General features: G+C 40.6%; 1 protein-coding gene across 1 annotated transcript in view; it reads right to left on the minus strand.

Annotated features, from left to right (window-relative positions):
• Positions 1–11,303: 11,303 nt before the first annotated feature.
• The window catches only part of LOC147064988 (dnaJ homolog subfamily C member 1), a 39,595-nt gene continuing 34,458 nt past the window's right edge, over positions 11,304–16,440 (minus strand). The window contains exon 8 of the mRNA XM_085958392.1: positions 11,304–12,729. Within this exon, the coding sequence (XP_085814518.1) occupies positions 12,571–12,729 (159 nt within the window). The 3' untranslated portion in view covers positions 11,304–12,570. The remainder of the gene's footprint in view (positions 12,730–16,440) is intronic.

Here is a 16,440-nt window from a genome sequence, read left to right on the forward strand (position 1 = left end):
ACCTACTCCCGCGAACGATGGAACAACGCTGCAGCGGGCTCACCAACCTACGAAATCGGAGAATGGGTGTACACGAAGGTACAACTCGCCTTCCCAGGCGACTGGCTTAATCCCTTGTATGTGGCACAACGCCGCACAGCAGATTTTAACCGTGAGAAAATATATGAGGTAAGCGCGTGACTAGAGACCTACTCTCGCAAACGATGAAGCAACGCTGCAGCGAGCTCACCAAACCTACGAGGTCGGAGAACGGGGTTCACCCTCCTGCCTTTGTGGAGGAAGAAGGAATAGAAGAATGATTAGTAATTAACCAATTAGTAACAGAAGAAGTGATTAAACCGAGGGCTCAAGGCCTCTTCAATTGTAAACTCGACACTTAGTCTTATTTAACCTCCGTTGTCGTCAAAATGCGGCTACAGGTTTCACACCTGCTCAGGTGGTGCTGGACTATGAACTCGCTTTTCCAGGCAACTGGCTTAATCCCTTGTATCTGGAACAACGGGGCTCAGCAGATTTCAACCACGAGAAAATATATGAGGAGGTACGAGAGCGACTAGAGACCTACTCCCGCGAACGATAGAGCAATGCTGCAGCGGACTCATCAACCTATGAGGTCGGAGAACGGGTGTACACGAAGGTACAACTCGCCTTCCCAGGCGACTGGCTTAATCCCTTGTATGTGGCACAATGCCGCTCAGCAGATTTTAACCGCGAGAAAATATATGAGGTACGCTGTGGTGCTGGGCTATGAACTCGCTTTCCCAGGCGACTGGCTTAATCCCTTGTATCTGGAACAACGGCGCTCAGCAGATTTTAATCACGAGAAAATATATGAGGAGGTACGAGCGCGACTAGAGACCTACTCCCGCGAACGATGGAGCAACGCTGCAGCGGGCTCACCAACCTACGAGGTCGGAGAACGGGTGTACACGAAGGTACAACTCGCCTTCCCAGGCGACTGGCTTAATCCCTTGTATGTGGCACAATGCCGCTCAGCAGATTTTAACCGCGAGAAAATATATGAGGTACGCGGTAGTGCTGGGCTATGAACTCGCTTTCCCAGGCGACTGGCTTAATCCCTTGTATGTGGCACAATGCCGCTCAGCAGATTTTAACCGCGAGAAAATATATGAGGTACGCGTGCGACTAGAGACCTACTCTCGCAAACGATGAAGCAACGCTGCAGCGGGCTCACCAAAACTACGAGGTCAGAGAACGGGGTTCACCCTCCTGCCTTTGTGGAGAAGTAATAGAAGAATGCTTAGTAATTAAGCAATTAGTAACTGACAAAGTGAATAAACCGAGGGCTCAGGGCCCCTTCAATTGTAAACACGACACTGGGTCTTATTTAACCTCCGTTGTCATCAAAATGCGGCTACAGGTTTCACACCTGCTCAGGTGGTGGTGCTGGGCTATGAACTCGCTTTCCCAGGCGACTGGCTTAATCCCTTGTATCTGGAACAACGCCACTCAGCGGATTTTAACCGCGAGAAAATATATGAGGTACGCGGTAGTGCTGGGCTATGAACTCGCTTTCCCAGGCGACTGGCTTAATCCCTTGTATGTGGCACAACGCCGCACAGCAGATTTTAACCGTGAGAAAATATATGAGGTAAGCGCGCGACTAGAGACCTACTCTCGCAAACGATGAAGCAACGCTGCAGCGAGCTCACCAAACCTACAAGGTCGGAGAACGGGGTTCACCCTCCTGCCTTTGTGGAGGAAGAAGGAATAGAAGAATGATTAGTAATTAAGCAATTAGTAACAGAAGAAGTGATTAAACCGAGGGCTCAAGGCCTCTTCAATTGTAAACTCGACACTTAGTCTTATTTAACCTCCGTTGTCGTCAAAATGCGGCTACAGGTTTCACACCTGCTCAGGTGGTGCTGGACTATGAACTCGCTTTTCCAGGCAACTGGCTTAATCCCTTGTATCTGGAACAACGGGGCTCAGCAGATTTCAACCTTGAGAAAATATATGAGGAGGTACGAGAGCGACTAGAGACCTACTCCCGCGAACGATGGAGCAATGCTGCAGCGGACTCATCAACCTACGAGGTCGGAGAACGGGTGTACACGAAGGTACAACTCGCCTTCCCAGGCGACTGGCTTAATCCCTTGTATGTGGCACAACGCCGCACAGCAGATTTTAACCGTGAGAAAATATATGAGGTAAGCGCGCGACTAGAGACCTACTCTCGCAAACGATGAAGCAACGCTGCAGCGAGCTCACCAAACCTACGAGGTCGGAAAACGAGGTTCACCCTCCTGCCTTTGTGGAGGAAGAAAGAATAGAAGAATGATTAGTAATTAAGCAATTAGTAACAGAAGAAGTGATTAAACCGAGGGCTCAAGGCCTCTTCAATTGTAAACTCGACACTTAGTCTTATTTAACCTCCGTTGTCGTCAAAATGCGGCTACAGGTTTCACACCTGCTCAGGTGGTGCTGGACTATGAACTCGCTTTTCCAGGCAACTGGCTTAATCCCTTGTATCTGGAACAACGGGGCTCAGCAGATTTCAACCACGAGAAAATATATGAGGAGGTACGAGCGCGACTAGAGACCTACTCCCGCGAACGATGGAGCAACGCTGCAGCGGGCTCACCAACCTACGAGGTCGGAGAACGGGTGTACACGAAGGTACAACTCGCCTTCCCAGGCGACTGGCTTAATCCCTTGTATGTGGCACAACGCCGCACAGCAGATTTTAACCGTGAGAAAATATATGAGGTAAGCGCGCGACTAGAGACCTACTCTCGCAAACGATGGAGCAACGCTGCAGCGGGCTCACCAACCTACGAGGTCGGAGAACGGGTGTACACGAAGGTACAACTCGCCTTCCCAGGCGACTGGCTTAATCCCTTGTATGTGGCACAATGCCGCTCAGCAGATTTTAACCGCGAGAAAATATATGAGGTACGCGGTAGTGCTGGGCTATGAACTCGCTTTCCCAGGCGACTGGCTTAATCCCTTGTATGTGGCACAATGCCGCTCAGCAGATTTTAACCGCGAGAAAATATATGAGGTACGCGTGCGACTAGAGACCTACTCTCGCAAACGATGAAGCAACGCTGCAGCGGGCTCACCAAAACTACGAGGTCAGAGAACGGGGTTCACCCTCCTGCCTTTGTGGAGAAGTAATAGAAGAATGCTTAGTAATTAAGCAATTAGTAACTGACAAAGTGAATAAACCGAGGGCTCAGGGCCCCTTCAATTGTAAACACGACACTGGGTCTTATTTAACCTCCGTTGTCATCAAAATGCGGCTACAGGTTTCACACCTGCTCAGGTGGTGGTGCTGGGCTATGAACTCGCTTTCCCAGGCGACTGGCTTAATCCCTTGTATCTGGAACAACGCCACTCAGCGGATTTTAACCGCGAGAAAATATATGAGGTACGCGGTAGTGCTGGGCTATGAACTCGCTTTCCCAGGCGACTGGCTTAATCCCTTGTATGTGGCACAACGCCGCACAGCAGATTTTAACCGTGAGAAAATATATGAGGTAAGCGCGCGACTAGAGACCTACTCTCGCAAACGATGAAGCAACGCTGCAGCGAGCTCACCAAACCTACGAGGTCGGAGAACGGGGTTCACCCTCCTGCCTTTGTGGAGGAAGAAGGAATAGAAGAATGATTAGTAATTAAGCAATTAGTAACAGAAGAAGTGATTAAACCGAGGGCTCAAGGCCTCTTCAATTGTAAACTCGACACTTAGTCTTATTTAACCTCCGTTGTCGTCAAAATGCGGCTACAGGTTTCACACCTGCTCAGGTGGTGCTGGACTATGAACTCGCTTTTCCAGGCAACTGGCTTAATCCCTTGTATCTGGAACAACGGGGCTCAGCAGATTTCAACCTTGAGAAAATATATGAGGAGGTACGAGAGCGACTAGAGACCTACTCCCGCGAACGATGGAGCAATGCTGCAGCGGACTCATCAACCTACGAGGTCGGAGAACGGGTGTACACGAAGGTACAACTCGCCTTCCCAGGCGACTGGCTTAATCCCTTGTATGTGGCACAACGCCGCACAGCAGATTTTAACCGTGAGAAAATATATGAGGTAAGCGCGCGACTAGAGACCTACTCTCGCAAACGATGAAGCAACGCTGCAGCGAGCTCACCAAACCTACGAGGTCGGAAAACGAGGTTCACCCTCCTGCCTTTGTGGAGGAAGAAAGAATAGAAGAATGATTAGTAATTAAGCAATTAGTAACAGAAGAAGTGATTAAACCGAGGGCTCAAGGCCTCTTCAATTGTAAACTCGACACTTAGTCTTATTTAACCTCCGTTGTCGTCAAAATGCGGCTACAGGTTTCACACCTGCTCAGGTGGTGCTGGACTATGAACTCGCTTTTCCAGGCAACTGGCTTAATCCCTTGTATCTGGAACAACGGGGCTCAGCAGATTTCAACCACGAGAAAATATATGAGGAGGTACGAGCGCGACTAGAGACCTACTCCCGCGAACGATGGAGCAACGCTGCAGCGGGCTCACCAACCTACGAGGTCGGAGAACGGGTGTACACGAAGGTACAACTCGCCTTCCCAGGCGACTGGCTTAATCCCTTGTATGTGGCACAATGCCGCTCAGCAGATTTTAACCGCGAGAAAATATATGAGGTACGCGGTAGTGCTGGGCTATGAACTCGCTTTCCCAGGCGACTGGCTTAATCCCTTGTATGTGGCACAATGCCGCTCAGCAGATTTTAACCGCGAGAAAATATATGAGGTACGCGTGCGACTAGAGACCTACTCTCGCAAACGATGAAGCAACGCTGCAGCGGGCTCACCAAAACTACGAGGTCAGAGAACGGGGTTCACCCTCCTGCCTTTGTGGAGAAGTAATAGAAGAATGCTTAGTAATTAAGCAATTAGTAACTGACAAAGTGAATAAACCGAGGGCTCAGGGCCCCTTCAATTGTAAACACGACACTGGGTCTTATTTAACCTCCGTTGTCATCAAAATGCGGCTACAGGTTTCACACCTGCTCAGGTGGTGGTGCTGGGCTATGAACTCGCTTTCCCAGGCGACTGGCTTAATCCCTTGTATCTGGAACAACGCCACTCAGCGGATTTTAACCGCGAGAAAATATATGAGGTACGCGGTAGTGCTGGGCTATGAACTCGCTTTCCCAGGCGACTGGCTTAATCCCTTGTATGTGGCACAACGCCGCACAGCAGATTTTAACCGTGAGAAAATATATGAGGTAAGCGCGCGACTAGAGACCTACTCTCGCAAACGATGAAGCAACGCTGCAGCGAGCTCACCAAACCTACGAGGTCGGAGAACGGGGTTCACCCTCCTGCCTTTGTGGAGGAAGAAGGAATAGAAGAATGATTAGTAATTAAGCAATTAGTAACAGAAGAAGTGATTAAACCGAGGGCTCAAGGCCTCTTCAATTGTAAACTCGACACTTAGTCTTATTTAACCTCCGTTGTCGTCAAAATGCGGCTACAGGTTTCACACCTGCTCAGGTGGTGCTGGACTATGAACTCGCTTTTCCAGGCGACTGGCTTAATCCCTTGTATGTGGCACAATGCCGCTCAGCAGATTTTAATCACGAGAAAATATATGAGGAGGTACGAGCGCGACTAGAGACCTACTCCCGCGAACGATGGAGCAACGCTGCAGCGGGCTCACCAACCTACAAGATCGGAGAATGGGTGTACACGAAGGTACAACTCGCCTCCCCAGGCGACTGGCTATATCCCTTGTATGTGGAACAACGCCGCTCAACGGATTTTAACCGCGACAAAATATATGACGATGTACGCGCGCGACAAGAGACCTACTCCCGCAAAAAACAATGGAGCAACACTGCAGCGGGCTCACCAACCTACGAGGTCGGAAAACGGGGCTCACCCTCCTGCCTTTGTGGAGGAAGAAGTAACAGAAGAATTATTAATAATTAAGTAATTACTAACAGAACAAGTGATTAAACTGAGGGCTCAAGGCCTCTTCAATTGTAAACCCGACACTGAGTCTTATTTAAACTTCGTTGTCGTCAAAATGCGGCAACAGGTTTCACAACTGCTCAGGTTCCGTAAATATACACTAGAATCAATTTTTATTTTTATAATTTCCTTGTGCTCTTCTCTCTCCGGCACTTTGCATTAGAAAGTAACTTCTTTAAACTCAGTCAGAGCTCACTTTGAGCATAGCATCCTTAGTCCTGGGTATCTCCTCCTAGGGCATTCCCGGCCTAAAACTGAACTAGATGCTTCACATCGCCAATGTAGGGCCACGTGATACGCTCGATTAAGACCGAGTGTGGTGTGTGGCATACACATGTTTACAGTAGACCATTTTACAATCAAAGCATATAGCACACAAGTGTACAGTAGACCATTTTACAAAAAAGTAAATACATCAAGAAAAAAATTTAAGCCAAGAGTGAACACATGCAAAGATGAGAATGGACAAATTCTGAATGACAAATCTGAAATATTAGCAAGATAGAAGAGACACTTAGATACTCTTCTAAACAGCAACTCCAATGATCTAACAACGAAATCGACTTCTGACCCACAAACATATCCAGATGACGGTGAAGAAAGTACACCGCCTTCACTGGTGAGGGGGGGAAGGAATAAACTGAAAAACCGTAAGTCCCCTGGCATGGACAATATCCCAGCTGAATTAATGAAATGTGGCGGTGAAAACCTTTTAACATGCATGCATGAACTTATGAGTAAGGTGTGGCAGGAAGAAAGAATACCCAAAGAATGGAACATGGGAATAATATGCCCCCTTCATAAAAAAGGAAACGTTATGGATTGTACCAACTACAGGGGCATAACCCTTCTGAACACAGGCGAGTTCGATCACGCATTACCCCTCAAAATGACATCAGCCAAGAAGTAAGCAGAAGGATTATTCTGGGAAACAAATCTTACTATGGTTTACAGAGACACTTCAGATCAAGACTCCTCTCAAAGAAAACTAAGATAAAGTTATACAAAACCCTCATCAGACCCATATTAACCTATGGGTCGGAATGCTGGGCTTTATCAAAAAAAAATGAGAGGAAGCTGGATATCTTTGAAAGAATGATATAAAGAAGAGTCTTCGGAGCTGTATGTGAGGATGGCATGTGGCGAGGAAGGTACAACCATGAACTATATGCGTTGTATGAAGATCCCCCTGTAGTCTCACACGTGAAAGTAGTGCGACTTCGTTGGGCAGGCAATATCTCAAGGATGGAAGACACCCAACCACCAAAGAGGCTTCTCTTCAACAGACCAGAAGGGAAAAGGAGGGTCGGGAGACTGATTAATTCATTATATGCATGACTGTATATGAAGAGCCAGCAACTCAGTACGTCAGACCTCAATAAAGGGAGGAACCAACGTCAAGGAGTAGAAAAATATATAAATAAATTTAAGCGAAGGCTACAAAATAACCATTTAGTGTTAAAAAGTGGAAAGATCAAAGACATTAACGTGCCCAAACTAAGACTGTAAAGACACTGAAGTGCCAAATAAAAACCGATACTGAATGTCATAAAATTAAGTAAAAAGTTAAGCTAAATTAAGTTCAATGGGGAGCCCTACGGGCGACCCCCCACCTGATAACAACTTATCCGTCGCGTCCCTGAGCTTGTCCTCCTCTGAGAATTCGGACGAAAAACAGAGACAACAAACCGGAACGAAAAGGAGTCCGACAATACAAGCAAGGAGAAGGATGATGGCGCTAAGGACAGGCGAAAGCTGGCGCCAAAACCAAAGCGAAACCCAAAGCATCAATCCCAAAAACTGCACCGCAACAAGAGACTACAGATACGCAAATCTCTGCATCACAAAGTGGGGCAAATAAAGTGGCTCTCCCAATCAAGAGTTTGTATCTTGATAAGGATGGCAGAACCACAAAATCCACAGTTGCTACTCGGCTATTGCTGAAACCTGGGCGATGCCCATAGAACTGGAGGCCGGCAAGGCCATCATTAAAGATCGTGCCAATTCCTCACAAAATATGACTGTAACGGACTCAAAATGAGCCATAAAGCAGGACCAATGACTGGCAAGTGCCACATGGTACTATCAGTCCTAGCAAAGGCATGAGAAGCACTAATTAACGAAGGACGCCTGTTCCTTGGATGGGATGCCTTCCCAATAAGGGATTTCTGCGGCGTCATTAAGTATACTAAATGCCATCTTTACGGCCACACGGCAAAGAATTGCTCCGCTAAAACCAACACGTGCGGCCACTGCACCAAGTACAAAGTATAGTAAGTAATACCATTTACAAGCACAAATCCGACTGCCCACACCTTGACGCACCAGGGAAATGCCCTGTGTGCACAAGGTACAAAAAGCCCAACTTACACAAAGTCAATGATCCTGAATGTCCTGCACGCCATAGCATAGGAGAGAAGCCGCACGTGGGCAGAGGAAGGGCCACTACGGCTGAACTTTTAAAAACCACCCAGAAACTTAATATTGATATTTTATTAATCCAGGAACCCTACTTTTTCGGTCTAACTAACCTAACCTAACCGGGATCTCAGTGGAGGACGCATTGTACAATCCAATCATATGGCCCTATCGTGCGTCTATGTCACAAATCTCCCACTGGCTGTACTGCACCTCTCACAATGAGCTTTTTGCGGTGGTAGAGGTTGCTGATATCAGGGGACACTCTATAATAGTAATTTCAGCTTACTTCAAATACAGCTCCTCCACCCTACCCTGTTTTGTACGTGGCAGATAGAAAGGATTTTGCAAGTTTGTCGGGGCAAGCAGATTGTTTTGGGGCGGACACAGACGTCCTCTTCTGGCTCTGGGCCCCCTCAGGGTCGGGTGCCGGACGAAATCCCGAAGGCCGAAATCCCGAATGCTGAAATCCCGAATAGCCGAAATCCCGAAAGCTGAAATCCCGAATGGCTGAAATCCCGAATGGCCGAAATCCCGAAGGCCGAAATCCCGAAAAATACAAACAGCAATAAATGCACAATCTCAACACTTATCTTGAATTGCGCAAATTTTACAAGAGAGACAAAAACCCATTTTTTTTTTAGAACAAATGGGTTTTTGTTAATCCTGAAAAAATATACGCCATTTCTATGTATTTCAAAAAAACACCTTATTCTTAGGTCAATAATTATTATAAAGCAATCATTATTCGTAGGATGTTTATCACACTTTAATGGTCAAAGACATAGCTTATAATAATTAGTATCTTTAGAATTATCTTCAAATGTGTTAATCTTGCCCATTTTTTGAATAATAAAATGCCTAATTCTTGTCAAATTTGGGATCACAGAGATTATCAATATAATTTTTTATCGTAAATATTTCACTATAATAATGTCGATATAAATTATACTGATGGTTTTATAAATGCGTTTAAAAATTAATAAATGGAAAAAAATCTTAACACCACTGCACATTTATGTACTGAAATATGACTATATTCTAAAACATTAGAGCGAGAGGTTTAAAAGAATACTATTTTATGTAATAAAAATACTTTATGCAGTCATCAAATGTTTAAAATAAATATAACGGATAATAAGGCTTCAAAATTATATAAATAGATTCTCTACAACGTTTAAGGTATGTCCAGGATCATGCTTTGAAAATAGAAAAAAGCTCCATTTTGACCCACGCTGAGCATGTCCGCCCTTAACACTTATCTTGAATTGCGCAATTTTTACAAGATAGACAAAACCCATTTGTTCTACAAAAATGGTTTTTGTCTCTCTTGTAAATAGTGTTAAGATTGCGCAATTATTACCGTTTGTAATTTTTTATTTTTCGGGATTTCGACCTTCAGGATTCTGGCCATTCGGGATTTCAGCGTTCGTGATTTCGGCTTTCGAGATTTCGGCTTTCGGGATTTAGGCTTTCGGGATTTCGGCCATTCGGGATTTCAGCATTCGGGATTTCGGCCTTCGGGATTTCAACCCAAACCCCTCAGGGTCTAGAGCTGGCAAGGACAGCTCTGAGCCACTCGAGGAGCTCATGGCGACATATGACCTGATGGTGCTTAATGACCCTAACGGGCCGGCCACGTTTTAAATTATAAACTACTCGACTAATCCGAACCGGCTTTTAGAGTATGTAGTTTAAAAGAGAGAGACACGTTATTTGACTGTGTGGTTTGTAGGGAGAGTAATGCAGTCTGTGTATGTAATATGTAGGCAAACCATAGAGGTATTAAATAAAAAGAGGGGAAAGGAATCGGCTATCTCATACAACTGAATGAAGCAGGCCAACAATTAATAGCCGACAACTTACGAGAAATAGAGACGCGATAAAAAAAAAAATGCAGGGCATCAAGGAGGATTTACTTAACCTGCCTGCTTCACCATACTTTCATATAACCTGCTGCCCCTAGAGGAGAACCCAAATTCATCAATTTGTAATGAATACAAAAAGTTTCTGTTCTAATTTAACAATTTAATAGTACAGTACAAGCCGTACCGTATTAATGTATGATTGTCACGAGTAACTTTAAAAAAATCAGATTGAAATAACAAAAAAACATTTCAGAAGGCGGTAGCAATGGGTTAAGATTGAGCGCAGCAAAAAAAATCAGAGCTCATCTGTTAAGATTGTATTTTTATTTACGAGAAAAAAGAAAGAAAATATATAGATTTGCTTTATAACACTACAACAGGCCATTAGGCCCAATGACAGTAGTGTAATCATTAATATAAGTGAAACAATCACAAACATCCAGGTTTTGAGAAAATCACATAAATATATTGTGACCTCATCGGGAATCGAACTTGTGAAATTTTTAAATTATTTTTAATTTACTTATTGATAAGAATGACATATGCGTATGGGGATACCGCCTTTGGAAATGGACACAGGACATATTCTTTACATGAGGTACATAAAACACAGATAAATCATTTTTAAGAAAAAATGTACATGCTAAAAAAAAGATTACATTGTTTACTCGCCGGCAATGCTGTAACATGTCATGTCATGTTTACTCTAAATTAATCTCCACTCTTCTTTTTTGTGTTAATAACCCGGCGATATATTGGAATAAAATATTACAAAATACATAGTATTTATTATATGCATGTTGATTTATTATATTTACATATTTTTAAGGAATATAATATTACATACATAACTGACCAATGAACATGCTCAAAAGACAGTTTATTATTGTTGTAATTACATAATATATGTAGTAGAACTCAAAATTAAGTTGTAGAACTTTTAATTAATTCAAAACAGGAAAGAAGAATTAATGAAAAGACCAATGTCAATATGATAACGAAACAAAAATATTATGTATCATTTTTCTTACGAGATTTGTTCCCAACAATAAAAAGATTGGTTATATTAACAATTTTATTTGAAATATTACATATGACAAAAACGAAACAATACAAGTGTGAATAATTTATGAAGAATTACAACACAATCTTACAACCAAATGTTTTATGGATTTTGGATTGTTGTATAACAATAACATGCTATGTTTTGGTGCACAGAGAAAACTGGACAAACACAAACATAACCTAAAAGTATAAACTTGCTTCAAATTCAAAATAAATGGATTATTAAGTATGTAAGTACATTCTTTGAACACATGCAATTCATTGCAGCAGCTTCTGGGACTTACACCGTATTGATGAGATAACAGCCACATATGGCTGCATGTGCTTATTAAAGATTCGTCTCTACATAGTTCTGTAAATAAAATCCGTTTCAAATAGTGCAATAGTGAATTTAATATTGTAGCATTTTAAAACAATTTGACAGTTCTCCTTTTGTACCAATACTTAGCTCGATGCAAACCTGCTGATTGAATTATGCTAACCTTTCAATTGATCCAGCGTTCAGTTTGCGGTATTTCATACCCCATTTATAACATATTATTTAGTATTTTCATAAGAGATACGGAAAAATTACTGTATTCAGTGACGTCCCTAGACAAAGAATGACTTAGAATGCCGTTCCCTTTTATTTTTAATTTCAAATTAGATGCTATTTTGTTGGATGCCAACTTACCTATTTAATTATAATATAAACAGTGGTGGTTTTCGATATGTGGAGGTCGGGTTTAGAGACACCCTTGGGAATAATTTGCCCGTACGATAAGCGCCATAACAGCATGTATTACAATGGGTTACAATACAACAATAGCGAGATATGTTTTAAGGATTTTTTATGCTTTGATTATTTTTTGAACTGAGATGTCGATACTTTCTAATGAAGCAATCGCATAATCTGCTTCATGGAAAACCGCCACTGCTTCCAAAAGTTGTACATAATATTTGTATTCGTTCCTTAATTCGCCGCCTTTCATGTGCACCCATATGCAATGCATGACCTGCCTACCCCCGTTGGACATCACTGACTGTTCCATCATGAAATTAATAAAACAACAAGACAGCTGACAAGTGGGCATCGAAGTTAATGTGAATGTAACGTGATAATTCTACGAAATGTTAAAAACTGATACAGAAGTTAATAGATACGGAGATAATCCAATCACTAGAAAATACAAGCATTCATAACAATATAATGCAACGACTAGCATAGTTCAATCAGCAGGAATCGAATAATATTTCTTAACCAATAAATAGCAGAACTATTATCTATTCATCCGCTTCATCATCGTAATCCCGACAAGTCGGTGTCTGGTTCTGAAGAAGAGGAGACGTCTGGTCAGTAAGCGGTGTTTGTTCTGGGGCCTCATCGGATTTCTGTTTTTTGACAAGTTCTACGAGGTATTTGTAACGAAGCATACATTCCTCCTGAAATATAGCAAAGATTTTTTAGCTTTGAAGCTTTCTTGGATCGATTTTTAATCAATACCCAACTGTAGTGAAAACACTTCCAGTTGAATTGACGAACTGGTAACACTGACATCCGATTTTCACAGCTCTTCTCTATTCTGCCACTACACGACCTGAGAACTACAAGGTGCTCAGTGCCGAATTTTTGTCCAAATGAGGCAGTCTTCCAAGTCACATTATCTACATGCCATATTAATATGAAGTCAATATTTCTTATAATTTTTCATTAAGACCCAATACTACCTAGTTCTATGTGCACTTCACAAAATATCTGTGGTACTACAGAGTTCTATCAATCTAGAAAGATCTGTCACTCTACAAAGTTATATGTGCTTTGACGTTTCGCGGTTGTGAATACATTTAAAGTTGTTAAAATGGTTTTAATTGAAATAAGAAGAGTAAAATCTTGTTTTGTATTTCAAATTTATTTTTAAGACTTCATGCAGTTTATTTAACTATAAATCACGAGTATTTACACAAACTACTTTAGCTTCGAGATACATAACCTCAAAAAAATGTTTCATGATATTTGATAACAACGGTTATTTGTGAACTCACTAATAGATGAATTATATTAAGAAAAATAAGTAAGCTGTGATTATATTATGGTTATTTTTTAAATTTCGTTACAAACGACGTTACAGTTCACCAACTGTTAATTACAATATGTAATTGAATATTTTCATAAGCTGAATGTCGAACGAACATTGTACAATAATTTATTCTTTAACATTTTGTTAATAACAATGTCTAAATATTGGATGTACTGTAACGCTACTGAATTCATTGACTTTATGTTTCAGGTTTAAAAGTCTAACTGATATAAATGTTTGAGATGTCTCAAATCTCAGTAGATGAGGTCAAGAAATGGATAATGTTGTATTCTAGAATTGTTATTCCTGAGAATTCCCACACTGTAGAGATTGAAGATATTAATGATACAATAATATTATGTTATGAAGGATCTGAAAGATATGCTTCTTGATGGCTTGAAGTTTATTCTAAAGCCATGTATTCACTAGGGGATAAATGTAGCAACATGTCGCGGATCATTTTGCTTGTACACACTATGACTCACATCAGTTAATGCAGAAATGTCGCCCGAGGGGTTGTGTTGGTCAGTGCTGCGAACATATTTATTCTAATGAATAGTTTATCGAAACGTACGAGAAAGAAAAGGTTGTGAGTGCGGAACTACAACAAAGAGAAAGAAGTGTGGATATTCAAGTGACTCATATTGAGCGACATGTTGCACACCCGTCTACACTCGCCAACATTTGACATGGGACAGACGCGCTGGCCGTGCACTCGTTTGTGAAGCGACAACATTCAACACGTTCCGCGTCATGTTGAAATTCCGCACTATGTTGCGTGCAACATTGGGGACAGCGGGCAACATTGCAGTGTCATGTAGACTCTATGTCGCGCGTCATGTTGAGGGACATTTTGTGAATACGAGGCTAAACACTGAGTCGAAAAATGTAATAATTATTACACCACATTCCCTCAACCATTAGTAACAACAATCTTGTATACACAACTACAATAAATGTATCTGATGTAGATGAAAACAACAAGCCAGTTGAAATTGAACCATCAACATTGGGCTTGCTAGCATGAGAATCCCCGAATCCGAGAATCCATCATGGAATTTACAGAAAATGCCAATCAGGCCAAGCCTACAAGACGAGAAAAGTCTGTATCTGCACGCTGTATACGCAAAAAAAGACTATCTCAATAATAATAAATAGGAAATACAATTGCAGTAAAATTATTTTATTTTTGAATTACAGCAGCAATTACGCGAACAATTTTATTATAGATTAAGTCGAAATGAAAAATACTAATTTATACTAAAAACAACCGATGCCCACCTGGAAGTTATTTTTTATCATTGTTATGTTTTATATTTTTAAATTATATTTTCAACATAATTTTCATTTTAAAATGGTATGAAGTTTTTTTGAATTGTCTTTTTTCCCAAAAATTTCCTCACTCTTATTGGCTGCAATGAAGATTATTAATTTAGAAAATAACAAGTATGTATTTGGAGAACGTAAGTTTTAAAAATAAAGCTTATTTTCACATTCGTTTTTAATAGGAGTTTGAGTGTTTAGAATGTTACATCATACTTTCAATGGACGGTGTAAATATAAAGAACATTGCTGCATTCATAACTCATTTTTGGTTTATTGTGGAGTTTGTGAGTTATGAAACCAGAGCCCTCACATTCACAATTAACAAAATACAAGCGTTTAAAACTTCAACTGCCCATATCTTTTTTGCTGCAGTTGTCGACTTATGACCCCGCAGTTCTCGGGTCGCGACTAGTTATTAAAAATTGACGATTAAGAGTCACTTAAGGGGGGACATGCTCGTCGAAGGTCAAAATTGAGTTTTTATTGTATTTTCAAACCATGATCCTGGACACTCCTTAAACGTTGTAGATAATCTATTTATATAATTTTGAAGCCTTATTATCCTTTATAGTTATTTTAAACATTTTATGACTGCATGAAGTATTTTTGTTACATAAAATAGTATTCTTTTAAACCTCTCGCTCTAATGTTTTAGAATATAGTCATATTTCGGTACAGAACTGTGCAGTGGTGTTAAGAGTTTTTACATTTATTATTTTTTAAACGCATTTATAAAACCATTAGCATAATTTATTACGAGATAATTTTTGTAAAATATTCACGATAAAAAATTATTTTGATAATCTCTGTGATCCCAAATTTGACAAGAATTAGGCATTTTATTATTCAAAAAATCGGCAAGATTAACACATTTAAAGATGAATCTAAAGATACTTATTATAAGCTATGTCTTTGACCATTCAAGTGTGATAAAAATCTTATGAATAATGATTGCTTTATAATAATTATTGACCTAAGAATAAGGTAGTGTTTTTTTGAAATACGCCATTTCTTTTGTCATTCCCTAGTGGTTAAGCTACAACATACGGCCGTAGCCATAAAATGACAAACTATAATTAAAGTAGGGAGTAAAATTATGTTAACGCGCGTGTTTGAACATGTACCTAACCGAATTTTTTTTTTATTTTTTTTTAAACGGTACATGTTCAAACACGCGCGTCAATATCATTTTACTCCCTACTTCAATTGTAGTTTGTCAATTTATTGCTACGGCCGTATGATGTAGCTTAACCACTGGGGAATGACAAAAGAAATGGCGTATTTCAAAAAAACACTACCTTATTCTTAGGTCAATAATTATTATAAAGCAATCATTATTCATAAGATGTTTATCACACTTGAATGGTCAAAGACATAGCTTATAATAAGTATCTTTAGATTCATCTTCAAATGTGTTAATCTTGCCGATTTTTTGAATAATAAAATGCCTAATTCTTGTCAAATTTGGGATCACAGAGATTATCAATATAATTTTTTATCGTGAATATTTTACAAAAATTATCTCGTAATAAATTATGCTAATGGTTTTATAAATGCGTTTAAAAATTAATAAATGTAAAAAATCTTAACACCACTGCACAGTTATGTACCGAAATATGACTATATTCTAAAACATTAGAGCGAGAGGTTTAAAAGAATACTATTTTATGTAACAAAAATACTTCATACAGTCATCAAATGTTTAAAATAACTATAAAGGATAATAAGGCTTCAAAATTATATAAATATA

Source organism: Rhyacophila brunnea, unplaced genomic scaffold, assembly GCF_057557595.1.
Source record: "Rhyacophila brunnea isolate RB1 unplaced genomic scaffold, BYU_Rbru_1.0 scaffold_7, whole genome shotgun sequence".
NCBI lineage: Eukaryota > Metazoa > Arthropoda > Insecta > Trichoptera > Rhyacophilidae > Rhyacophila > Rhyacophila brunnea.